Source organism: Anabrus simplex, chromosome 2, assembly GCF_040414725.1.
Source record: "Anabrus simplex isolate iqAnaSimp1 chromosome 2, ASM4041472v1, whole genome shotgun sequence".
Taxonomy (NCBI): Eukaryota; Metazoa; Arthropoda; class Insecta; order Orthoptera; family Tettigoniidae; genus Anabrus; species Anabrus simplex.
This window is the reverse complement of record NC_090266.1, coordinates 633,363,338-633,391,247: the sequence shown is the minus strand read 5'-3', so window position 1 is coordinate 633,391,247 and position 27,910 is coordinate 633,363,338. Positions and strand designations below refer to the sequence as shown.

Sequence of the window (27,910 nt, the reverse complement as noted above, 5' to 3'; positions counted from 1 at the left end):
GTGATCAAGCAGTTCCTGATGCTATGGAAGAGTGAATCATTCAACCACCAGTGTCCTTCATTGTGGAGGGTACAGAGAAATTTATTAAATGGTGGGAGAGGGGTCTAAACAGTGGGAGTGATTATCTGTAGACTTTTGACAACAGTCACCAGTATGCTGTCATTGTGAGAGTGTATTTTGTCCAATACATATACTGTTGTAAGTTTCTAGATAGCAGTCTGTTTCAGTTGAACAACCCTCATAGCAAAGACGGTAATTTTTATTCAGTAAACAATTCATAGGTGTCTTGTGTACCAGTACATTAGGTCTGCATAGTCACTAAGTATCATTTATAATCTGGCAGTTTTTAGATTGTTCTTTTCCTTTCATAGGTGTATATAGACGTACTGTGGAACCTAAGCATTTTATAAACATCAATGAAGTAAAAGAACTGAAGACCCACAGTATTGGATCTAATCTTGTCCTGGGTGGAAATATGAGTTTGACAGAAACCATGGAACTTTTCTATAAAATATCAGTGGAGCAGCCCGACAAGTATGGGTACACGTCAGTACTTGCTGATCATATCGACTTGATTGCAAATGTTCCTGTAAGAAATGTAAGTAACTAATAACATAAGCACAAGTTGTATTGACGGTATGTCTTGATGCAATACAAAATCACATATTCTTCACCATTTCTCAGTCTGGTATTATAAACAACATAATCTATCAACAGCTGATGCTGTCACAGCCAGCATCTCAATGAATATAGAATAATTATTTTTTCCGGGTGTGTAGGCTGTGTTGGAATTCGGTTAGCAGCTTCCAACGTTTCATATGAAACTGTGCCCAGCATTTTCAAGGAGTCCACTCTCTCTGAATGCCAGTTTCTTCCAATTCGGCTACAGCCTGCAAGCCTGGAAAATTTCTTCTTCCAAAGATATTTCTAGTGATCAGTATGAAGTTTAGCTGGTTAGACACTCTTCTTCTCACTCAAGGTTTGATTTAAATGTTTAAATGTGGGGGACTTGTGTCAATAGATTTACTGGTTTGTTGAACTCCATTTCAAGATGAAATTCTGTCACACTAGCTTCTTCAAGCTATGGCAATGAAACAAGTTAGACACACAATTCTTGTTTGTACAAGCAAGCTAGCTTGTTGTTTTACACTATTGTTGATATCATAACCATAGTCGTGGGATCTCCAATTTGTACATGGAATCTGTGTTCACCTGGAGTATATTTTTACACAGGTACAGGTCGTACAAACTCTGCATAATATTCTCAGATATTTAATATGCATTGTGGTAACTGGCCACTTTCGACCACCTGAAAGAATTAAGATTTCTTCAGACCTCAGCTCAAAGTGCATGCCAAAATGGTATCGGACCAATTCCTTCCGATTATAACAAGTACAAATGCCATTACAAACACCAGTCATAAAAGTTATTGGACATACCACACATCCTTCTTCTGCTGCTCTTCCCACAGCCTGGTCGGGTCACAGGTGCGAACTGTGTTGCACATGTAAATTTGGCCCTGTTTTACAACTGGATACCCTTCCTGATCCCAACTCCGTGTGGGGGGAGGTAATCAATATAGTGTTCTTCTGTGGTGGTAAGTAGTGTTGTATGTATATGAAGAGGAGTATGTAGGGACGAACATGAACACCCTGTCTCAGTTGGATGAATTAACTAAATGATGCTAAATAAAATCGCTTAGTGTGCTGGGAATTGAGACCTTAGATCAACTTAACCAAAGGTCTCATTGCTCATTAATCAGCAAGGAGCTAAACAAATACCTAACACCCTCTCAAGTTGATAATTGGGCCTGTTGACTGAAATGAAAGAAAAGGGGGGGGGAATGTTATAAAATATTTTTCTCTTCATACTTTAGCTCTAAATTTGTCAAAGAATGAGATCCATTACCTTTTCTAGAAAATCCTCCCCAAATTGGAAATATATTCATATATCCTTGTTTTAATTTAACTTGCTCTTTGTATGTATGTATGTGTGTATCGCTAAATGGCAGTTATTCTGAACAAACCTATTGAAGTGTATATAAGCTGGGTATTAGGGGTATGAGTGCAGATATACCTTCCAGTAACTGAGAACGATCTGACAAACCAATATATCAACAATGTGCTTTTCCTTTGGATCCGACTTGTCAATCCTTAGTAAGATTAATGTTTATCTATTGTCTTATTTATTTGTTGTATTTAGAATTCTGAGGTCGTTTTTTCTATTGTCTTATTTATTTGTTGCATTTAGAATTCTGAGGTCGTTTTTAGATAATTTTAAATGGATAGAAATGTATTATTTTTGTAGGTTCGGAAATGGTAAGTGATTTTAAATTATCAGTTGAAGAGATTTTATATTTACAAAACATGTAATCATGTGTTAATACATTGATGACCGGGTCTGAACGGAGGCTACTGCCCCCTGTTGACTGGATAGTTCAAGCCTGCAAGAACAAATTTATACTGCTGCACTCAAACTCATGTAACGCAAAAACTATTTTAGATATTGACCTCAAACTTTAAAATGAAAAACTGGATTATCTTCTGAGAAGCCTATGACTGTATCTATACCTACTACATACTACAAGTGCTATCTATACTAGACTTGTGTGCATTTGAGTCACTGCTGTATTCCAACACATGAGATTGTTGTCCACGAATTGACATAGAAGGACCAAAAGCACTGTCAGAATCACTTGCATAATTAGAAATATCTAATTAACTGTCTCTAGTTACATCTGATAACTGTAAGTATATCTAATAACCGGTAGTAAGAGACAACATATGTAGGAAATGCAATGAAGCAGAGGAATCAGCTGAATACATACTTTTCAAATATGAGGCACTGGGTAGAATCAGACTCTCCACTCTAGGACTACCAGGTGAAGAGGGAGAAAAAATCCAAGAAGACCCAATAAGAACAACTTGCAGCTTTTGTGAAGGGAGCAGATATATCTAGGTGGGAATGAAGGAAAAACATGGTAGCAAAAGATCATAGAGGTCGACGCTAATTAGGAACGAATACTTAGAGGCCCCTAGAAGGAGAAGAAGAATGCACATAATTTGTCAAATATATCCATATCTGTTAGCAACTGCATGCGTCACGCTATGTTGACAGCTGCACTGAAGCTCCAATGAATAGCTCGACATTTCCGATATTATTTTGTTATGAAGGTTTAAAGAAAAGATGATGGATCAATAGTAGCCTTATACTATTACTCCATGACTACACCATTTAAAAATTATAAATTTTGCCACCAGATTGTAGCAGTGAGCAAGGAAACACGAGGTCCGTAAAAATGAGAATTCTCATAGTCTGTCACGTTCGGTCAGCCGAGAAAATATGAGAATTCTTGGGGCCCATCACCAATGTGTCAATATAGACAATAAGTAGAGTTTATAAGTCAATACAGACAAACAGGGACCATAGCGGTCAAAATTATAGAAACAAGTATACATCAACCTTTTAATAATCCTCGAAAGTTACTTTCGTGAGCAAAGGGATACGATGTTTTTTAGAATGGGTAATGTGCCTTGTTATGGCTGAATAGCTTTTTTAAGTCATAAAGTGCACCATTCTTGTCAAACTTGTCTTATTTATAATTAAGAGCATCTGAACAACAATAACAGCTGAAGGCTGTAGAGATTATGCCATGATATTTTACAAAAAATTCTTGCCAAACTGGTTTTGTTTCTGTATGTTCAGGGACCTGAAGTACTAGAAGAGCTGTAGGCTCTTGCTACTAGGGTATGCCATGTTATATAACATTCTAGCCAGACTGGTTTAGTGTTTGTTAGTATTTTGTTTCTGTTTTAGGGATTTCAGACACCCTTGGTCATCGGTTTTGGGTAATGGAGATGTATCAAATAGCCAGTATTAACGTGGGTCTTCTGCTGTTATGTCCTTTAGGGGATTGGAACATCTGTCTTCATCAGCCCCATGCTCTAGTGAGTGTGGAAATTGCCCGACAATCTGTGCCAGTGCGGGGTCTGTGCGAGTGTGTGGTATTATAATTATTCAAGCATAGGGTTGGGATAAGCGCTCCGGGATATGAAATATGCTATCCCCATTTGGCGTTGCATAAAGGGTGAAGAAACAATGCAAAATCATGTTGACATGTATGTAAACAAAATTCCTTATGTCAATGAAAGAATGCATAGGATAAGATGTCCAAATGAGTAGTATCTGGTGTGAATTGACAAAGAACATTGAATTTTGTTTCAAATGAATAATGGACATGTTATTAAACTAAATAAATTAAAGTTATCTACCGTTTGTGCCTCCAAATGAAAGGAATGTGTGTACAGGTAAAATGAAGCATTATAACTTACTGCTGCTTTTGCAGTCCTTATTAAATGTATCAAAATAAAAGTTGCCAGGCTGAGTGCAAGAACCATATCTGTTGATGTATCTGTTGTGGAACGTCATCCAGAAGCTCTGGCAGAGGAGACTGCAGAAAATGGAGATAACTAGAGCCAGTTACTCTTGTAAGCAGCTCTAATGGTCCAAGAAGCTGATCTCCCAAGATCCCTATCCAAATATTTATGGAAAACCTGTGTTAAAAATTGCCTTCATCATTGGCCTGAGTTTTCTTCTGCCCATATGTGGTTATTGTGAAAACAAATGATACTGTCCTGGGTAAAAGATGTCTCATCTGTAACCAATACATCATGTGGAAGTCTGCAGTATGTTAGCATTGTTGCAAGAACCAGGTACAGAATTCAGCTCTTGGTAGGTAATCTGCTTCTTGGAGAAGCAGTGATATGGGTACAATAGTTGCTCACACAATATACAGTGAATAGTCCAGTTGGATATACCTACTTGCCTTTCTTTGCTGCCTGTGCTTATAGTCTGTCTCTCTTTGACAAGTGTAAAACTTCTTCTCACTGAAGCTCCAAGTTTGGATATCATTTTTTATACAGCTTCCTTGCCATATGTGGAGATTCTCCAGCTGCTGCATAAACGAAGGGAATATCAGCTAATTCGACAAAAGTAAAAATTTCCATTATGTAATAAATTGCCTACAGTGATGATGTTAGCTCTACAACTGGCTCACGCCAGCTGGACAGGAAGTAACAACGTGCCAGCAGTGACAGTGGGGCGGGTAGTGAAGCCTACAACCAGTGCTGCATTCTCATGTTCACATGTCACCACTGAGTGTAACATCAATCTGATTGCAATTTATAGCAGGGATGCAACTACAGTCTTTGAAATTAGTGTCGTCAATAGCAATTTCACTGTTTCTATGGATAGCCCCTTTCTTTCGGCGTCAACCTTCATTCATTGACCTGAAAATGTTATGAAAATAGTACATACAACTCTCGTAGTCTATTTGCAGAATTTCAGCATAAACTGACACAGTAACAGCATTGAAATGATGCAATTACTGTTCACTAACTATTTCCCTTCACTTTTTTTTGCAAGTTGCTTACGTCGCACTGACACAGATAGGTCTTATGGCGATGATGGGACAGGAAGGGGCTAGGCGTGGGAAGGAAGCGGCTGTGGCCTTAATTAAGGTACAGCCCCAGCATTTGCCTGGTGTGATAATGAGAAACCACGGAAAACCATCTTCAGGGCTGCTGACAGTAGGGTTCGAACCCACTATCTCCCGAATACTGGACACTGATTAGAAAATTCTAAATTCCCATATGAGGGAATTAGATATTTTCCTCCAATAGAGCATGTCAAAAATGTCAAAAACATATCAGATGTAAGGCTTTTCAGGCATTTGCTCTATTAACGAGCGTTTTGTCTTAGGTCTGACACTAGACTCATCAGAGTGGGATGTCAGACCCTACCCACTGACGCTGGGGTGTATGCAGGTGAACTTATCAGAAGCCGTTATCAGACTGTGCCTCTTATGCCCACGTGCAGCATGTGCTGCGGCCGGTGGCACTCCCGTACCTTCAGGGGCTACCCAATGCTCTGTTTCAGCAGGATAATGCCCGCCCACACACTGCTCGCATCTCCCAACAGGCTCTACGAGGTGTACAGATGCTTCCATGGCCAGCGTACTCTTCGGATCTCTCACCAATCGAACACGTGTGGGATCTCATTGGACGCCGTTTGCAAACTCTGCCCCAGCCTCGTACGGACGACCAACTGTGGCAAATGGTTGACAGAGAATGGAGAACCATCCCTCAGGACACCATCCGCACTCTTATTGACTCTGTACCTCGACGGGTTTCTGCGTGCATCGCCGCTCGCGGTGGTCCTACATCCTACTGAGTCGATGCCGTGCGCATTGTGTAACCTGCATATCGGTTTGAAATAAACATCAATAATTCGTCCGTGCCGTCTCTGTTTTTTTCCCAACTTTCATCCCTTTCGAACCACTCCTCCTTGGTGTTGCATTGTCACTGTCAGTCAGTGTATCTTTTTGCACACATTTGTCACATGTTGTGACCAATTTAATGTTTCGCTTATAGCCACACCAAGATTCATAACTGTTTCATAATATGAAATAATGGTATTGTTTAGTGCTACAAGAGGAATATTGTATTGTTTTAAGACTTGTAAGTTTTTCGAAGTGCCAACAATTAATGCTTGCGTTTTAAGAGAATTAATTTTGAGATTGTTACTCAGTGCAAAATTTCTTAAGACTTAAATCGCGTTAACTCACCATACAGCACTCTGAATTTTATCAGTTCTTAAGTGGTAATAGTTCTGCAGTTCATCAGCATAAGGATGATATTTGCAGTGTATAATAGATTTGGCAACATCATGTATATAAATTGTAAATAGCAGTGGCCCAAGTACAGACCCTTGGGGGATGATCAGGGGTTTAAGCCACTCTGATTTGTTATTATTTACTGTGACACACTGACGGTGATTGTTAAGGTATGAACTGAAAAATTTATTGCAGTCTTGCTGAAATTTAATGGAATCCAATTTCAAAAGTAGCAGTTGTGGAACAACTGTATCAAAAGCACTACAAAAGTAAAGTAGAATCAGTACAGTTACTTGTTGAGTTTCCATTGTGTGTCGGTTGCCATTGGTTACTTTCAGTAAGGTATTCGTTGCACTATGTCCTTTCTTGAGACCAGATTGGTAAGGATCAAGCAGTGAGTAGTTAGTCGAGTAACCAAGGACTTGTTCGTGTACCAAGCATTCTAGTACTTTGGAAAGGGGTGGGAGAATGGATATAGGGCAATAATCTGATGGTAAACTACATGAATTCTTTTTAGGAATGGGAATGACGATACCATACTTTGACATAGTTCGGAATGCTCCCTCTACAAGGCAATGATTAAATATATGCATTCGAATAGGTAATATTGCACCAATAATAATTTTTATGAAAGATAAAGGTATGTCATCATTGCCCGGAGCACCTGACTTGAGGGAGTAAATTACGCACTTCACATCATTGGCACTAACTTTTTTAAATATAAATTTTACTTAATTTACTCGAGAATGAGTATTTATTGCATGAATATCATCAGCAGCAGTTAGGTCGTCATCTGGATTGTTGTTATTGTTATTATTATTATTCCTTTGCTGGTGGGATGTAGCGTTTACAGTGCACTATGTCTTCTGGTATGGGCTAGAATATATTTGTTACTTTCATTGATCTGTCTCTGTCTTATACTTGGCTTTGACAATATGAAAGTGACAGAGGTATGAGCGATTCTAGTAATACCGTTCCTTATGCAGCCAGTCCCTGTTATGAATGGTGTGAAAATATTGCTCATAGTGTTTGTTGGTGCATGCATTTCAGTGGGCTTAGCAGACACATGTAATAGCAACTTCTGGCTCAGTGAGGAAAGCAACGGGAAACTACCTCGCTCTTCATTTCCCTAGTATGCCTTGACACCTAGGCTATCTATGACAGCTGTTGGTGGAGCTGTACAGGATCAAACCAGCCTTCGGTCTGAATACCGAACATACACACACATTATTATTATTATTATTATTATTATTATTATTAGTGTATGCTGCTTTCATAAAATGAGAATTTAGATCATCAAGTGGTATAATGGGTGCCTGCTTGGTCAGGCTGTGACCTATATCCATCTGATGCAAATGTTACCATATTAATGCTGAACTTCCCTTGTTTGTTATCTCTTGAATATGTTTATACTTGCTGTTACAAACTAATTGCTTAACTTTATTTTGAAGAATACAGTAATTTTCTAAATAAATAGCGATACCAGTTTGCTTAAATTGCCTATACCATGCATCGCGATTTGCCATGATGGACTTAAATTGTTAGCCAAGAAGACAAAGGGGTGAGAAACTCCAATTTGCTGCTTAGGAGCATATTTGTGATACAACCTTTGTATTAATGAGTTCAGTCTGTGTCAACCTTTTCATCAATGTCATTAGTCAGTAGAATGTCATTCCACGGCAGTTGATATGCTTCATTTCATATTATCTCAATGTCAAAATGCTTGAAGTTCCTTTGCATTATGTACCTGGCTTTGTATTTTGGTACCTTGAGAGAGAGTAACATAAGTAGATGAGGTCCTGGGTTGAAATACCTGGTACAGCAAGCTGTCCTTGTTTTACCACTTTCTGCAAATTGTTAAATAAGGTTAATCATTGTGTGAGATGTGTGGTTTGTGTGAATGTGGTTAGTTGCGTCCTGTGTCAGTATATTGTAATCCATGCCGTGGAATAAGTTTTGTAAGGATGTTGATTCATTACTTGTAACTAGGAGAATAGTGTTAGTCACAAAGAATAATCATGTTTTCATACAGCAGAGTTAACTTCAATAGTGCCACTTCTAGTTCAGATGTGTCATATGTCTGGGGCCTTGTATAACACACACACACACACACACACACACACACACACATACACATCAGTAGTTTTTTATTATTAATCAAGAGTTTAACAAACATGAATTCAGGTCGAAATGGAATCTTAGTATCTGAGGTCATAACTATTTTACTTGAGTTGGCCTGTGATATCAAATAGGTTCAACAACCCTTATACTCTGCTACTGTAGTTTAACAGTAACTCCACAAAATGACATTGACATAACCAGCGCTTCCTACTACAGCCATACAAAACACATCAGTTCCTGGAATATTGGGCTCATTTATTGGGAAACTAATAGAACAAGGTAAAACTTAACTTACACAGCATATGTTGCAAGATGTATTTTTCTTTATAGACTAGCAAAATATCTACACGTATACCCCTAACAAACTGTATACCCATGTATCAAATTACATCGATGTTCCTTTGCCATATTTAATTGTAATTTTTATTATTAATTCCCTTTGCAGACTGGTACCATTGCTGGAAATCTTTCCATTAAACATCAGTACCATGAGTTCCCATCAGATATGTTTCTTATGCTTGAAACTGTTGGAGCAACAATAAATATTGGTGAGTTTGCTTTACTATGAGTTGTTAATCATAACCTATTCAGAGGTGATAAATAAAAGTTGAATTAATAAGAGATGATATGGCGTGCGTGCGCATGTGCGTGTGTGTTGTTGTTGTTGTTACCAGTTTGTTATACGAAATTGGATAAGTATTTTGTGCTGTTATGAAAGGAAAGGGCTAGGACTGGGAAGGAAGTGCCTGTGGCCTTAATTAAGGTACAACCCCATCATTTGCCACCACCTCTCAAAGGCAAGCTTACAGCTGCACAACCTGCACCACACAGCTAATTTGCTTGGTCATATCATAATTAATTTCCTGAAACTTAGCTCTCTGCATCCCTGTGTATGTTACATTAACTGACATTGAACCAAAGAGCAGCTTAGTAGTCATTTTGTTTAGAAATACTTGTGATTAGCTGTAGATTCCTCTGTTATGGTTGCAGAGTCTAAAATGATATGGACTGACCTTTAAAGAAACACAAGAAGCAGCAGAATTGTGCTGACTATGGCGACTTGCGTATTAATTTCTTTAAAGGCAGATTCCAATACACTCTGCTCCTTGTGGTTCATATATGAAGAATGAGAATTTATAGACAGATGTAGAATGTAGAGGTGGTATGCACTGCTTCTTCCTGGGACCTTTTTCCCAATTTCTTGGGGTCTGCAAGTGTGTGTATTTGGTTGAGTTTTGCAGCTGGATGCCCTTCCTATACCAACCCTATATGAAGGGATGAATCATTATTCCATGTTTCTGTAGTGGTTAGTAATGTGATGTCCTGTATATAGATGATGTTTATAGAGACATACCCAAACACCCAGTCCCTAAGCCATAGGAATTAACAATACACAAGTTTAGTAGCTGACTTGGCCAGGAATTGAACCCCGGGCTCTCTGAACTGAAAGCCACTACACTGACCATTCACCCAAAGAGCTGGACATTTCTACTTTGATGTTAAGATACAGTTAAATCCATTACCTTTTATAACAGATGAAATAATTTGTCAAGAATGCGAACTTTACATTGTAAATTTTAAATTTTCTTTTTAGAGTTTGACCTACTTGCAGTAACTCTTAGAATGGGATTTTGGGGGCTGCTTAACCAAAGTGGTTGAAGCATGCTTGCTTCACCAAGCAGTGTATGGGTTTGATTCCTTATCAGGAAGATGAAAAATTTAGAAATGTGGCTTCTACTTTTAGAGAAGCACATGAATTTACTCAGCCTAGATTACAATATAGTAACCTTCGAACTTTCATGTGAAAATTCATATGGGTGTCAGAAGAGGCATCTGGTCTTAATCCCTTCTCCAAACCTATAATGAGCCTGAGTGATTCCAGCAATTTTAGATATATTTAGAATAAGCTGATGCAAGGATTTTAAGTTTTTTCATTTTTTTCTTCTCCATGAAATTAGCATTTTGGGAAAAACAATTCTAATGTTATATAAGATAATCACTGTTGGTTACAAAAATAACTGAGTTATGTGAATTTATTATATCCTGCCTATTTTGTGCATTCTCCAGATAATGGCACACAATCCTCCCCTCTTATAATGCTGTTATAATTGTTTCAGTTGAAACTTCTGGGAAAGCTACAGATATGTACCTTTGTGACTACTTGAAGTTCGATATGAAGCACAAGATTATTAAAAGTGTAACTTTGCCACCTTTGGATTCAAGTCATCACCTGCGCACATACAAGGTATATTCATTCTACTATGTCTGCCCTCTGTTTTGGCAGAACACTATTAAAAACTCTTAACAATTCCATAACTCAATTTTAGTTTCAGTTTGTCTTGTATTGCAATAGTTAGGTTTCAGATGTTATGTTTTTAATATTATTTTATAACAACTTCAGTAATGATGATGATGATGATGATGATGATGATGATGCTTGTTGTTTGGGAAAAATAATTCTACTGTTATATAAAACATTTAACATCTAAGGTCATCTGCCCAAGTTCAGTACTACCGAGCTCGATAGCTGCAGTCGCTTAAGTGCAGCCAGTATCCAGTAATCGGGAGATAGTGGGTTCGAACCCCACTATCGGCAGCCCTGAAGATGGTTTTCCGTGGTTTTCCATTTTCACACCAGGCAAATGCTGAGGCTGTACCTTAATAAAGGTCACGGCCGCATCCTTCCCATTCCTAGGTCTTTCCTATCCCATCGTCGCCATAAGACGTATCTGTGTCGGTGCGACGTAAAGCAAATAGCAAGTTCAGTACTAGTATTGGATTATTATTATTATTGTTATTGTTATTATTGTTATTATTATTATTATTATTATTATTATTATTATTATTATTATTATTATTATTAATAATAGTAATAGTAGTGTATGCTGCACACAAGAACCATTATTGGTATATGATAAGATCTACATCAGGCATAACCAACTCTTTTCTTAGTGCAATGTGAAGGACCCCAGCAATGTGCTGACTTGGTGTGTGCTGAGCAGTGGGAGCATACAGCTTGTCCTTGATGGCAGTGGTGGCTAGTATATCAGTGCTGTTATGTCATGGAAGGAAACTTGTTAAAGCAAAGGGCTTCCACACAAATTAATTATTTGTCCTGAATGGGAAGCTACATATTTCTTTATGGAATGTAATTGCAGTGCCTTTTGTCTAATATGTCTAAAAAAAATGTTGCAAGTGCTGAAACTATTTAACATTCAGCATTACTTAATATACTGCATGCTAAAGATTATTCATCTCTTGAAAATAAAGAATACAGTTCAGAGGTACAGAAACTTAAGAGAAGTGATTACATTGCAAGAAGAGGAAGAGTAGGATGAAGGTGGCAGCATGGGAGGAATTTCAGTACACGAGCATTACAAGAACACTACAAATTGTCAGGTCCTTCGGAATTTTTAAAGGAGATGCCAATTTTCATGACTGTAACATCTTCATTTTTTGAGACATAAGTATCCACAGAAAAGGTTTTTCAACCCCTTTTTTCACCCCCCCCCCCTATCAAGATTTTCCAAAAACAGAAAAATAAGTATTTCAATAATTTTAAAGCAGATTCCAAATACCAATATCAATGTCATTAAACTGTGCAGTTTTCAAGATATAAATACACTAATTTTAAAAATTCACCCCCTTTTCACTCCCATAGCAAAGGAATACCTGAAAATCTTCCTTTCGCAAGGACCTACATTGTAATATGAATGTGTGTGTGTGTGTGTGTGTGTGTGTGTATAATATAAAATAATTTGTCCTGACTGATTCATCATCGCTGAGCCAAAACTACTGGACATAAAGAAACAAAATTTTGGAGATACATTCATATTAAGGTGTAGGTGCGCGCTAAGAGAGGATTTTTGGATATTCCATCGCTAAGGGTGTGAAAAGGGGGGTGAAATTTTAAATTAGTGTATCTATATCTCAAAACTTTAAAAGTTTACAGATGTAAAAATTGGTATTTAGAACCTTCTTTAAAAATAAGGAAACGCATATATTTTTCTTTTCAGAAAATCACAATAGGAGGGGTGAAAAAGGGGTGAAAACCAGGTTGAATGCCTTTAATCAGGATACCGGTACATATATGTCAGAAACTGAAGATATTACAGACCTGAAAATTAGTACTCTTGATCTCTTTTGAAAATAAAGAAACACGTATTTTGTTTTTTTTGTTTTTGGAAAATCCAATTAATGGGAGGGTGAAGAGGGGGGGGGTGAATTTTTAAAATGAATGTGTCTATATCTCAAAACTTTGAAAGTTTAGATGTAAAAAATTGTATTTAGAATTTTCATTAAAAATAAAGAAACGCGTGTTTTTTTGTTTTTGGAAAGTCTCAATAGGAGGGGTGAAACGGGGTGAAAAAGGGATTGAATGCCTTTCATGAGGATACTTATATCTCAGAAACTAAAGATATTACAGACCTGAAAATTGGTATTTGGGATCTCCTTTAAAAATAAAGAAACACGTATTTTTTTGTTTTTGGAAAATGCAATGAATGGCGGTTAAACAGGTGTGACAAATTGGGGTGAATTTTTTGAAAGACTGTATGTACAGAATATCTGAGAAACGTAAAATGTTAGACGTAAAAAGTGGTATTTGGACTCTCCTGTAAATGTAAATAAACATAGGCGATTTGTTTTTGGAAACTCCTCTTAAGGCGAACTAAAAAGGGGATGAAATTATAAAATGAGAATTTCTACAGTATATCACAAAAAAACTTAACATGTTACAGAAGTGAAAAATTGCATTTTTGATCTCTATTAAAAATAAAGAAACGTGTATTTTTAGTTTTCGGAAATACCACTTGGGTGGGGGAAGTGACTGAAAATGGTGTTGAATTCTTTTAATTAGGCTACTGATATCTCAAAAATGAAGATGTTATAGATGTGAAATTTGATATTTGGAATCTACTTTTATTGTAAAGAAACACGTATTCTCAGATAATCCAATGAAGTGGGGTGGTGAAAGAATTTAAAAATTAATTGACTTAATTGTATGAGAATATATACATCTAATAAAACCTAAAGTTGTTACAGACGTGAAAATTGGTATTGCGGGTGGAAGGGGGGGGGGGCAGCAGATGTAATTTACCGCCAAGTAGCGGTCTTGCATCTTCATGTGGGGTCCTGAACATCTATAATAATAATAATAATAATAATAATAATAATAATAATAATAATGTTCTGGACCGTCGTCAAATGTGCGGACCGCACTGGAAATGGTTTCTGGTTGGATATTAACTAAGAATGCAGTCCAGCCGCGGGTTCAGTACCGCCAATGCACCCTAGACGACACGACGCCGGATCTCCTGAAGGATTTGATCCCTATTAAAAATGCTTATAGGAAAATATGGCAAAGAATTGGGTACCCAACTGACCGGGTGGAATACCTGGACCTAGCCCGGGAAGTACAAATTCGATTGCTGGAAAGAAAGATTGAAAAATGGGAGGAAACTTGCCGTAATCTATTACAGAACGAGTCGGATCGCGAATTTTGGCGGATTATATATAAAACAATAAGCATTCAATTATAAACTTCAGTGTAAAACCATAGCGAAGCACGGGTATCTTGCTAGTGTATATATATATATATATATATATATATAAATAAAGGAAAATGTTTTACTCTGACTGGCCAAAGCACTCGCCAGTACGTCAAGGCTGCTTGAACCGGGATAGCGCTGAGGCATATAGCACGATTGAAGAGGTGGAGGGGGTAAACATGCATGCAGAGTCGGGCGTCTTCCTGGATAGCTGTACTTCGGCTACTTCAGCCTGTGCTGTAGCGAGTAGTTTGGCCAAGGTGAAGCTATTCAGCATAATTTTATGGTCTCTTTTGTAGTGCACACTATATTTGCTAGCTTGAAGCGATTTTGGATAAATTTAAACGTTTCCTCTCCATGTCGCCTCTCCCTATATTTGTTAGCTTCAGTAATTTTGGAGAATTTTTTTTTTCCTGTTGTGACATTAACACTGAGGCTGTGAACTTCTGTCCTCGTAGTTAGCAAAGCGAGTTGATCCTCCATGTCATACTCATGTGCTGATTTTCAATTTTGATTTGTCCGACATGGTACTCGTAAAAAATCTTTGCTAGTGGCTTCACGTCGCACCGACACAGATAGGTCTTACGGCGATGATGGAATAGAAAAGGCGTAGGAATGCAAAGGAATCCGCTGGGGCCTTAATTAAGGTACAGCCCCCAGCATTTGCCTGATGTGAAAATGGGAAACCACGGAAAACCATCTTCAGGGCTGTCGACAGTGGAGTTCGAACCCACTATCTCCTGGATGTAAACTCTCAGCAGCGCGCCCTTAACCGCACGGCCAACAAATCAGGAACAACTTTCAATTATTAATGAAATCATTGACGTGCTCCAACAAAACAACACAAATGTCAAAAATGCATTTTTCATCAATGGTGCCAGGGGCACTAGAAACTCATTTACGATAATATAATATAAAAGTGCTTCAAATTTTACGGCTTAATGTTATATCAGAAATGTGGACTGCTGCCCAGCAGTTGAACAATGCACATTACATTCAAATCTCCTCTAAATTTAAATGAGAGTTTGGTGTCTGGATTAAAATTAAATTCCAAAGCAGCTGTGACGATATTAGATTAGCATGGTTAGATATGAGATAAAGCCCCAATGTCAAATAGCCATTCATTAATGAGTGTGAATAGTCTCCTAAAATATACCATTAGGTAATGACATTCCATTCCTTCTCATAGGGAAAATTGTTTTGGGGTGAAGATTTCATAAAGGTTTTGCCTGTTTTGCCACATGCTTATTGCGAAACATTTATTTATAAATGTATTAAATAATTTCCTTTTGACCCTTCTGCAAAATATGCAGGCAAAACCACACACACACACACACACACACACACACACACACACACACACACACAAAGGAATTTGCTGAAATCTTGCAAGAAATCTGTAAGGGCAACTATGTCTCTGTATATAATGATTGATCAAATTTTATTGAACTACCAGCCATAATTTTAGCACACAATGATATCATGATTGAAATTTTTAACAAAATCTTTCACTTTTGCGAAAGATGTAATCATTTTCTCGAAAGTTGCCGTTCTTAATTTGAAAGTCATTGGGCTTATATCCGGTAGTTCAAAACCATACACTAGCGCCAACAGATTAATGCTGAAAATGAAAGCTACCTACTTCAATTTCCTACATAATTCTTGAATTCCTTGGAATTAATTGTTTGACTTCACATAACATTCGAAAAACTGGAGCCATAGTTATGCTCCTTAGAAATCTGAATGTTTCCCAAAGCCTCCTAAACAGAACCAGATTAGGGCCTGATTATAGGACGTATGAAAATTATTTAGATTTGGAAATAATAAGTGGAGATAAAGCTGGACAGAGAGCTATAATCCCTCAAATTAAAGTAACACCACCTGATATAGCACTTCCCTTTTATTTACTTTTTTATTTATTTTTTTCCCAGGAAGCATTAATTTTCTGTTCATTTGGCATTTTGTATCATGATCAATAAACATCAAGGGATATGAAGGTCTCTATTTACCTCAGCCAGTTTTCAGAAAGTTGCAATAGTGCCAAAAGGTACTTGTACAGGGAATGCACTGAGCAAGTGGCTGCGCGATTTGATTGCATTGCTATTGGCTTGTATTCGGGAGATAGTTGGTTCGAACTCCACTGTTAGCAGCCCTAAAGATGGTTTTCTGTGGTTTCCCATTTTCACACCAGGCAAATGCTGTAGATGTACCTTAATTGAGGACATGGTCGTTACCTACCCACTTCTAGAAATTTCCTATCCCATCATCGCTGTAAGACCTACCTGTGTTGCAACATAAAGATAATTGTAAAAGAATAAAGTACAATGAATGTCATATATTAGGAAATCCTTCAGTAAATATTTACCCCATTGACAGTCGTGTCTTGACGTGTTTCAGCTGGTTTTATTTTAATTCTCAAAATCATTACTTCTCCCTTTTTTCTTAATCACGGAAATAAGAGAACATGGAATTTTTCCGCGTGTCTCTCTTGCAAATCACACACATTCATATGACCACAATACACAAAACAACCTTTTTCACTGTAATGTTGGCAACTTGGTGATGATGTCAAGTGTTCCTGTCCTAGAAGTTAGTTGCTGAAGATAGTCGTATACAGTGGGTTGATAGTACTGACCCACTGACAAGACCCATTCAAAAAATAACCAAACTTTGAAAATAACTCTTTAACACCTTTGCTCACATAGAGTATAGTTGTTTAAGCACAGAGTCTTCTGTGGCCCAAAGAGAAGTAAATTCATTTAGTGCTAGTTCATTGTAGCACACTCCGATATACTTGTGTTTTCGGAGACCATAAAGTGTTTTACCTAGAAGTGTCTTTTTCTTCCAGTAGATGACTTGTGTGTCCTCTTTTCTCAACACTGTACAACCCTGTGTTCTTTTACTCTTTGTTTATAAGCCAATTTTGGCACTTCTCAAACTGAGCAAAATAGCAAGTGATGGTGGTTGTGTAATAGACAAAGCTTCATACATGAGTAAATGTTGTTGTAATAGTGATTCCAGAAGAAGAAAATGATATTTTGCACAATAATGATTTAGGCATTGATCTGATAGCTACAGATGGAGAAAGCAAGTGTTATTCTGTGTGCAGTGTAATTGCTGGAAGGATGAATAGTAATCCGGACAGGAACAATGAACCTGAGTCTCTTTTCTCATCCATTGGCTCCATTATTTGACGTATGTAAAAGTATAAATAAAACAATGAGGTAAACTATGTTAGTTATTTTGTAAATAACTTTTTAAAGGAATTATTTCTTTTATATGCATTAATGTAGAACTCTCCTGTCAAGTAGGTGGCTTTTTAAAACTGGCTGGGCCTCAGCAGTGATGAGCTGCTCAGGCAGCTGGTAGTAAATTGTTAAGGAGCTTACCTGCTGACCAGTTAACTTCATCCCTTATGAAGTACACTCTTCCTTAACTAACACAACACTCTCAACACCATTTCTACTTACCGAAGCAGTGCTGGTAGGCAATTTAGGGAATTGTGCACAATTCTGCCTGTGACTTTAGTTTGATCTCTTTAACCAACTGAAATCATAATCCTACATTGCTGCCTTCAAATAGATCTGTTTGTTGCTCATCAGTCCCAGTTGTTTCTTCTCAGTCCCAAACAAGCTTTTTTCTACTTCCCTGCTCCATTTGGAAGGTGGGCTTCAACACAGATCTTCAGTCTTGATGTGGAACACAGGAAAAGGGAGAAAAAATTGAAAACTTGAATTAATCTTGTTTTTCTTGTTTCTATGACTTTCTCTTTCCCTTCATCCTACATTCTCTCTTCCATCACTAACCTGCTATTGTGTTTATCCTATTGTGTGTTCCTTTCAGTTGTCTTACCTTTCTGTATATGGTTTGATTTATGTTACTTATTCATTTCCAGTACATATGATGAAGATAGACATGTATAGCAGACATCATTACTACAGTTATTTATGATGGTTATTATTGAAGATGTTTTCTGATGAACCAAGTATTTTGATTTATTGGATTCATCAATTTTCTGACAATGTCGTTGATAAAGCAGGTATCTGTACAAAACATGCTGTCAAAATTAACTGTGAATATTAAGTACTGATAACTAGAGCTGGGATTTTTATGAAGTATCAAATGGCAAAATATGTACCTAAATATGTTACAAAAATATATTGTAAAATATGTAGTATGGGTAAACATGTGCAATATCACATATTTAATATAAACTTACCATTCCGTCAGTTACAACACACAAAACACACTTTATATTACATCTTTGAGTGCAGTTAACAATTATGTCTTTTATTCAAAATGTTTTCTGGAATCATATTATATCAATATATCAAACACGTATTCAATACAAACTTATCTTTTTCTTAGTTACAACACTCAATACACATTTATACATTAAATTTTGTAGTACAGTGAACAATTAAATATTTTTCAATGTTCTCTGGGGTTATTGAAGAATGTTTGTCACTCAGGATGTTCTTATTTGCAGAGAAAGATCTTTCAACTTAACATGATATAACTGGGACAAATTTTAGGAGAGGAATTTTTTCTGGAGAAATGTCCTCTGGTAGATCAACATCATCCCATTTTTGAATTCGACACATGCTGAGAAATGTTGAATAATTAGGATTTCTCTTCAGCAATACACTTTCACCGGTTTTCCCATACACAGCACTTAGTTTCTCAGCAGCATCCTCTACGACAGCAACAGAGCCTTGCAGCAGTAGTCATGAAGATTGTAGATGTTAGATGCTTTCTGGAAGTGAACTGAAGTTGCCGCTGATGTTGACAATTAAGGAGACTGCTTTGGAGTCGCTTAAGGCAGTTTTTGAATCACAAATAGATACAGCACTTTCCAGGATCAAAAGTATCTACACCAAGTCTTGACAGTGTCTAGATGCTCACTATAGAAGTTAACTGCTTCTATCCATGTAATGAACGTAGGTTTTTGTGGCTCATTTTATTAACGTAATGAAATAAATGAATACTGGATTAAAGCCACTATATTTATTTAAAGAAACCAAGCTTTCAGTCAAATTGCATTGGACTTCATCAGGGCATGTTAAGTTCTGCCTCCGACAGTGAGCAAAGAAATTCAAAGAAACATGGAAGTCATGACCGTACTATCCACAGCCTACCCCACTAATTGGACTCAAGGGTCGTCATGCTGTGATTCACCGCCCTCTGTTGACAGTTTTCACGAGTGCGTCCCGCAGTTCCACGGTGGTGTTATGCATAATGTTCGTGCTGGCCCCGTGGTAGCACCTTTCGGTACTTCTAGGAAGGGGCTGGTGACTCAGACGACCTGGAATCTCTCAGCCGGCTTTTGGGGTGGGGCCGGCCTTTCCATGTATTGTTCTCGGCGGCCTGCTTACCTGCGAATTCCTTGGAGATTCAACAGGAATGTTCTGCCTGTAGCGACATCATGAAATTTCTGGATCAAATCACAAGACCTATAAAAAGGGAGCCCAGTCATGGACAGTCGGTCAGTGTTGGACTCGGGGTGACAGTTGGACTCTGAGGTGGAGCCAGTGTGACACTTGGTGAGTTGGGGTTTGGTGACTGAGCTGAGGGCAACAGAGTTTTTGGCTATCACCAGTGTCCCACCGAGGTCTGAACGAGGAGCTTTGTTGTGGTGTCGGAGTGTCCAGTTATTGGCTGAATGAGAGACGGCGTACAGGACAGAAGACTGGGTACTGCCTTAGAGTAGTGTGTGTACGTGCATGTGTACGCGCGTGCGCTTCTGTAGATTGAGAACTGCCGTGAATCAGTGATTGAAGCAGTTATCGTGAGTGTGAGGATAATTGGACGTGTGTTAATATTTACCGTTGTGAGTTTCGTCCTGCTGTTGGATACTGTTGAGCTGTTGCTGATTGTTGTTCTCTTCATGTGACTGTGTGAAATATCGGACTATCATTGAAGTCAAACCAAGGAACAGTCATCGTGTGTTGTATAGCCAGGGGCACTGTGTTCAAATCCACCTATCTACGCACAGTGGCTGTAGGAGGTGACTGGACTTGGGGGGGAGGGGGAAGTAAAAGTGAAGCTTAAATGTCCGCAGGTAGACGAGCGGGCTGGACCTTCTACTGTGTGTACAGAAGAGAGATTTGTAAATAGGCTGGTTATTAGTGTGGCGATTCATAACTGGTTAGAATTATTTGTTTAAATATGTGTGTGTGCATTTATTAGGCCATCCTGAAATAAATTAGAGTAATGAAACAGGTGGAGTTATTCATAACAATATATTTCTGCAGTACAGGTCTCCATGTATTTGATAACTTGAAGCAGTCTTCCCTATTGATGTTATTTGGGCACAGCTCTATCTCTATTGCTTCCCTTACCAGTCGAGCATAAAAGTCTTTTACAGGTGTGATAACCTTTGCCTGGTTAAAGAGGATTTCATGGTCTGTACTGTAGAAATGTTCTACTATGGCAGACTGGCTTATGGCATTCTCCGTGGAGGATGAAAGAGTGGCGTTCTTTACTGACCTGACGTGTTCTTTCACTCTGGTGCTGACAAGCATTTTCGTCAAGCCAATATATGAGCAATCACAATCACATGGAACTTCATACACGCCCAGTGTTTCAAGATGTGGTTTTTCTTTGAATGGTCGAAACAGGGATTTGAGCTTCCAGTCTGTGGTGAAAACTGGCATTATATTGTACTTCCTAAGAATGCGCCTTATTCTGTTGGTTAAACCTGCCACACCGAGCTCGATAGCTGCAGTCGCTTAAGTGCGGCCAGTATGCAGTAATCAGTGGGTTCGAGCCCCACTGTCGGCAACCCTGAAGATGGTTTTCATGGTTTCCCATTTTCACACCAGGCAAATGCTGGGTCTGTACCTTAATTAAGGCCACGGCCGCTTCCTTCAAATTCCTAGGCCTTTCCTGTCCCATCGTTGCCATAAGACCTATCTGTGTTGGTGCGATGTAAAGCAAATAGAAAAAAAAAACTGCCACATAATGGTCTGTTCCTTTATTTTTAAAGGAGATACCTAATACCAATTTTCATGTCTGTGACATCTTCAGTTTTTGAGATATAAGTATACTCATAAAAGGTATTCAACCTCTTTTTCACCTTCTTTCATGTCCCTCGTTGGGATTTTCAAAAAACAAACAAAAATATGTGTCTATTAATTTTTAAAGGAGATTCTAAATACCTATTTTTATGACTGTAAACTTTTAAGTTTTTGAGGTATAAATATGCTCATTTAAAAAATTCATCCCCCTTTCAACCCCCTTAGCAACGTAATATTAAAAAATCCTCCCTTAGTGAGCACCTACACTCTAATATAAATGTATCCCTAAAATTTCATTTCTTTATGTTCAGTGGTTTTGGCTCGGTGATGATGAATCAGTCAGGACATGTTATATAGATGATACTACACTAGTGTCCAAAAGTTAAGCATAATCACTAAATGAGGCCATACCGCCTGATAGGAATGTCAGACAGTTTTGCTGAACAAACGGAAGCTGACTTACACACCATATGTCGCCCAACTTGTCCAAAAAAACCAGTGTCAGAAAGGTTCTGATAGCTAAGGTACTCCTTTGACAACAACTAACAAAACTTGGTAATGTCTTCCACAACAAAATGTGCTGTTAATAGGGTGTATGGTTTCCCCTAACAGCCACGCATGCTTCGCAGAGATGTGACATGCTCTCTATCAGATGGTCCAAGAGCTCTTGTGGCAGTCGATCTCATTCTTCCGAAAGGGCAATGTGAAGATCTTTGAGGGTCCTTGGTGGAGGCTCACAGAATGCAATTCGCCTCCCCAATGCATCCCAGGCATGTTTTATAGGATTCAGATCTGCAGACCTCGCTGGCCAGTCCATGCGATGAATGCCTTCCGCAGCCAGAAATTCATCCACCAGAGCAGCGCAGTGCGGTCGGACATTATCATCCATTAAGAGGAAATCTGGACCAACCGCACCTCTGAAGAGTCGAACATGTAGTCTCAGTACCTCATCCCTGTATCTTGGAGCGTTAAGTGTTCCTCGGTCCACCCGTGAAGATGTGCAGGTCTGTATGGCCACTCAACATGATGCTGCCCCACACCATGACGCCACCACCACCACCATACTGGTCCTGTTCCACGATGTGCCTGTAGTTGTATTGGCCACCTGGTTCTCCAGATTACTGTGTGCGACGGGAATCGTTCTGTGTACTCAAGCGGGATTCATCTGTGAAGAGCACATGCCTCCATTCATTCATGGTCCAGTTTTGATGTTGACGGCTCCACAGTAAATGGACCTGTCTCTGTGCTGGAGTGAGCGGGACACACACTGCTGGATGTCGGACAAACAGCCCTGCTGTTCTGAGCCTCTGGTACACAGTTTGCTAGGAAACGGCAACCCCTGAGACGGCTGCAAGCTCTGCCAACAATTGTCTTGCAGGTGCACTCCAATTTCATTGGGCGGTTAAGGCCAGATATCGGTCCTGCCGTGGGGTGGTAACCCTTGGTTGACCTGGTACTGGCCTATGACTAACATCTCCTGTAGCTCGAAATTGTCTTCAGAGCCTGGAAGTGACACTTTGAGCACATTCAAGGATACGGCAACTTCGGTCTATGTCTGGCCTGCTTCCAGGCGGCAGAGTATTCTACCCTGAAAAACGGGGTCCAAATGGCAGCGTCGTGCCATTATGTTGTTACGTTCCCCACGAGGCTACACTCTGCACACTATAACGGCAAACACGACTGAGGGAATATGGGGTGCAGGCACTGGCTGTGTTTACCTTGCGGTTATGCTGCTAGTCAAAGCAGAGAACAATCCTTTCCTATATAGAGCGAACACGTAATGTTGGTAGGTGCATATGTCGTGAGATTTGTGGTCTATTTCCTGTTGCCCTGCTTACTCATAACTTAATCTTAGCTTTTGGACACTAGTGTAGTAAAGAAGTGGAATCAGAGATAATGCTTTTTGCAGATGATGTATAGAGTAATAAATGAGTTACAAGATTGTGAGCAACTGCAAAATGACCTCAATAATGTTGTGAGATGGACAGTATGTAATGGCATGATGATAAATGAGGTTAAGTCAAGTTGTGAGTTTCACAAATAGGAAAAATCCTTTCAGTTTTAAATACTGCGTTGATGGAGTGAAAGTTCCTTATGGGAATCATTGTAAGTACCTAGGTATTAATATGAGGAAAGATCTTCACTGGGGTGATCACATAAATGGGATTGTAAATAGATCTCTGCGCATGGTTGTGAGGGTGTTTAGGGGTTGTAGTAAGGATGTAAAGGAGAGGGCATATAAATCTCTGGGCAGACCCCAACTAGAGTATCATTCCAGTGTATGGGACCCTCACCAAGATTACTTGATTTGAGAACTGGAAAAAATCCAAAGAAAAGCAGCTTGATTTGTTCTGGGTGATTTCAGACAAAAGTGTAGCATTACAAAAATGTTGCAAGTTTGGACGGGGAAGACTTGGGAGAAAGAAGACGAGTTGCTCGACTAAGCGGTATGTTGCAAGTGATAAATATCATTATTGATCCGTATTGAAGATACTATATGTAGGATGCTAAATACTGTAGTTTATTATGTCACCTATTCAATACATTAGAAATTTTAAACATTTAGGAATTTATCTTTATTTCCATATGAGACATGTTTTGGCCTTCTTTGAAGGCATCATCAGTCATAATATATCATCAATGAACATTGTTTTTCTCTTGACTGTCCCTACTGTAATATGTCAATATTATATCTTAGTATTTACAATTTAATTACAAATCAGTTACCCTATTTATGCCTTGAGGTAGTACTATGACTGATTGATGCCTTCAAAGAAGGGCGAAACATGTCTCATATGGAAATAAAGATAAATTCCTAAATGTTTTAAATTTTTAATGTATTGAATAGGTGACATAATAAACTATTTAGCATCCTACATAAGCGGTATGTTGGAGCTGTCAGTGGAGAGACAGCATGGAATGACAATCGTAGACGAATAAGTTTGAGTGGTGTCTTTAAAAGTAGGAAAGATCACAATATGAAGATAAAGTTGGAATTCAAGAGGACAAATTGGGGCAAATATTATTTTATAGGAAGGGGAGTTAGGGATTGGAGTAACTTACCAAGGGAGATGTTCAATACATTTCCAATTTCTTTGCAATCATTTAAGAAAAGGCTAGGAAAATATCAGATAGGGTATCTGCCACCTGGGCGACTACCCTAAACCCTAAATGCAGATCAGTAGCGACTGATTTTGAGATTTCACAGTTGTCTTACCTGCACCTGTCATCCTTCCAAATACGTGTCACTCATAATTATCTTAATTCCCCCCCCCCCCCCCCCATTGAGGCAACTCTGACAACAGCCCTGCATTAAGTGTGAAACTTTAATACAGCAATTTATATAATATGAGAAAATGAAAATGCTAAGATATGTAACTGTATGTAATATTGCTAAGAATATGTAGAATACCTACATCAGGGAGGTGAATACTGATATTCTGTGAGTTGGAGCGTGGAATCTGAAAAGGGAGGTGGATAGTCTAAAGACAGATGTAGTTGGTATAAGTGAAGAACGTTGCGAGGAAGTGCAGGATTTTTGGTCCGGTGACTACAGAATTATCAACAAAAAAACAAATGGGGAGGGGGGAATGCAGGAGTCAGTTTAATAAGAATAAGAAAATAGGGCAGAGGGTAAGCTACTGTGACCTGCATAGTGAAAGGATTATTGTAAAAATTTGCCAAACCCATGTCCACCACAATAGTGCAAGTCAGTGTGCCTACTAGTTCAGCAGATGATGATGATGATGATGATGATGATCAAATCAAAAGAATATATGAACAGAGAGATGATTTAATACAATATGTAAAAGGTGACTAGAATCTAATTGTGATGAGAGACTGGAATGCAGTGGTAGGTCAAGGAAGAGAAGGTAATAGAGTAAGAGAATTTAGATTGGGACAAAGGAATGGAAGAGTAAGTCAGCTGTTTGCATTCTGCACAAATAATTGCTAATAGTTGGTTTGAACACCACAAACGACTGCTGTATGTGCAAACAAGACCTGGAGTCACTGGAAGGTATCAAATAGACTTCATTATAATTAGGCAGAGATTCATAAAGCAGATGTTAGATTGCAAGACTTTCCCAGGAGCAAGCGTGGACTCTGACCACAACTTGTTGGTCCTGAAATGCCATATGAAGTTGAAGAAAGAAATGCAAGGAGATGGGATCTAGACAAGTTGAAAGAAAAGAGTGTGAGGGATTATTTCAAGTGACATATTGCACAAGGACTAATTGAAAAGGCTGAAGGAAAGAATATAGAGGAATGGATAGTTATGAAAGATGAGGTCACTGGAACTGCTGAAGAAAGGTTAAGTAGAAAGGAAAGATCAACTAAGAATCGATAGATAACTCAGGAGATACTAGACCTGATTGATGAGTGACAAAAGTAGAAGAATGCCAAAAAAATTAGGAGGGCAGAAACAAATACAGTTGATTAAAGAATGAAGTGGATATAAAGTGCAGGACATCTAAGGAAGAATGGCTGAAAGAGAAGTGCAAGGATGGTGAAGGTTGTATGATCCTAGGAAAGGTAGATGCTGCATACAGGAAAATCAAAGATACCTATGGAGAAATGATAACTAGGTGTACAAATATTAAGAGCTTGGATGGAAAACCACTTTTAGGGAAGGACAAGGCAGAAAGATGGCGAGAACATATCGAACAGTTGTACCAAGGTTCTTGTTCTGAAACAAGAGGCGGCTGTTAATGCTGATAAAATGGGAGACCCAATTTTGAGGTCAAAATACAACATAGCTTTGACAGGCTTAACTAGGAACAAGGCACCTGGATTTAACATTCCCTCTGTATTACTGACTGCCTTAGGAGTAACCAGTATGGCAATGTTATTCCATTTAGTGTGTGAGAAGTATGATACAGGAGAAGTACCATCAGATTTTTGGCAAAATACTGGTTCCCAAAAAAGCTGGTGCTGACAAGTGTGATAACTACTGCACCATTAGTTACTATCTCATGCCTGCAAAATTTTAACATGTATTATTTACAGAAGAATGGAAAGAAAAGTTGAAACTGAGTTGGCAGAAGATTAATTTATCTTCAGAAGAAATGTAGGAGCATGTGGGTCAATCCTGACTTTATGTTTGATCTTAGAGGACCGAATTAAGGAGGAAAAGCCCATGCACATGGCATTCGTTGATCTAGAAAAGGCATTCAATAATGTTGATTGGATCAAGCTATTTGACATTCTGAAGGTGATGGGGGGGGGGGGGGGGGGAGGTACTGAGAAAGAATTATCTACAATCTGTATAAAAATTAGTCTGCAATGATAAGAATCAAGGACTTTGAAAAAGAAGCAGCAATCCAGAAAGGAGTGAGTCAAGGCTGCCTTTTGTCCCCCCCTCTCTTCATTTTCAATGTTTGTATAGAACAGGCAGTAGAGGAAATCAAAGGGGAATTCGTAAAGTGAATCGCAATCAAAGGAGAGGAAATCAAAACCCTGAGATTTGCTAATGATATTATTTTATCTGAGACTGCAGAGGATCTGAAGAAATCGCTGTAATTTATGGACGGTCATGGGGTAAGAGTACAAAATGAAAATAAGTCCAAACAAAACTGATGGCGTGCAATCGAAGTCAGGTGATGCAGGAAATAATAGATTAGGAAATGACGTCTTAAAGGAAGTAGATGAATATTGTTATTTGGGTAGTAAAATTACTAATGATGGCAGCAGTAAGGACGACGTAAAATGCAGACTAACACAAGCAAGCCTTTATTAAGAAAAGAAATTTGCTCACTTCGAATATTGATATAGGAATTAGAAAGATGTTTCTGAAGACTTTTGTATGGAGTGTGGCAAAAATGCCAGTTGTTTTTTGAGGGAAGTTTAGGCAGCGAGAACATTAGGGGTAGACCAAGGTATGAATATAGCAAGCAGATTAAAGCAGATGTAGAATGTAATAGTTATGAAAAGAAAGTACCAGTACAGGATAGAGGAGCGTGAACGGCTGTATCAAACCAGCCTATGGACTTATGACGCACACCCACCACCACCTACATATATATAAAAAATATGTAAAATGATATTAAGTTACAATAACCCTAACATAGTGGTTCATTAACATATAACTGCTTCCAGCATCTAAATAGCAAGGAACAAAATATGTAATTACATAGAAATCCCAGCTCTACGGATGACTTATAAAAATTTAATTAATGAATTTCAGAGGAAATCAAGCCACCTTCTGGGTGAAGGTTAGATAATCTTGGAAAGAAGTTGTATTTTCAAGAATAAGACAAATTTATATGATGATTCTTAAGAGAAATTGTCAGTATATGGATATTATTTTATATGGTAATTATTTTAATGTTCCAGATCATGCCTAGAGCCCAGAATGCACATGCATATGTAAATGCTGGATTTTTATTCAAACTTGATCCAAAGATGGAGGGGGAAATTATTGGAAGACCTAATATTCTCTTTGGTGGAATAAACCCTAACTTTGTAAGTTTCTTCGTAAGTTTATTTAGTTACTGGTACCCATTTTATTTGACCCCAAGGTAATTCTAATTTATGATTTGTTTATTGTA

At 38.3% G+C, this 27,910-nt stretch overlaps 1 protein-coding gene across 1 annotated transcript in view; it reads left to right on the top strand.

Moving 5' to 3' along the window:
• The window catches only part of LOC136864294 (xanthine dehydrogenase), a 358,258-nt gene that overhangs the window by 152,477 nt on the left and 177,871 nt on the right, over nucleotides 1-27,910 (top strand). The window contains exons 7-10 of the mRNA XM_067141086.2: nucleotides 372-598; nucleotides 9,240-9,342; nucleotides 10,912-11,039; nucleotides 27,696-27,824. Coding sequence (XP_066997187.2) covers nucleotides 372-598; nucleotides 9,240-9,342; nucleotides 10,912-11,039; nucleotides 27,696-27,824 — 587 coding nt within the window. The remainder of the gene's footprint in view (nucleotides 1-371; nucleotides 599-9,239; nucleotides 9,343-10,911; nucleotides 11,040-27,695; nucleotides 27,825-27,910) is intronic.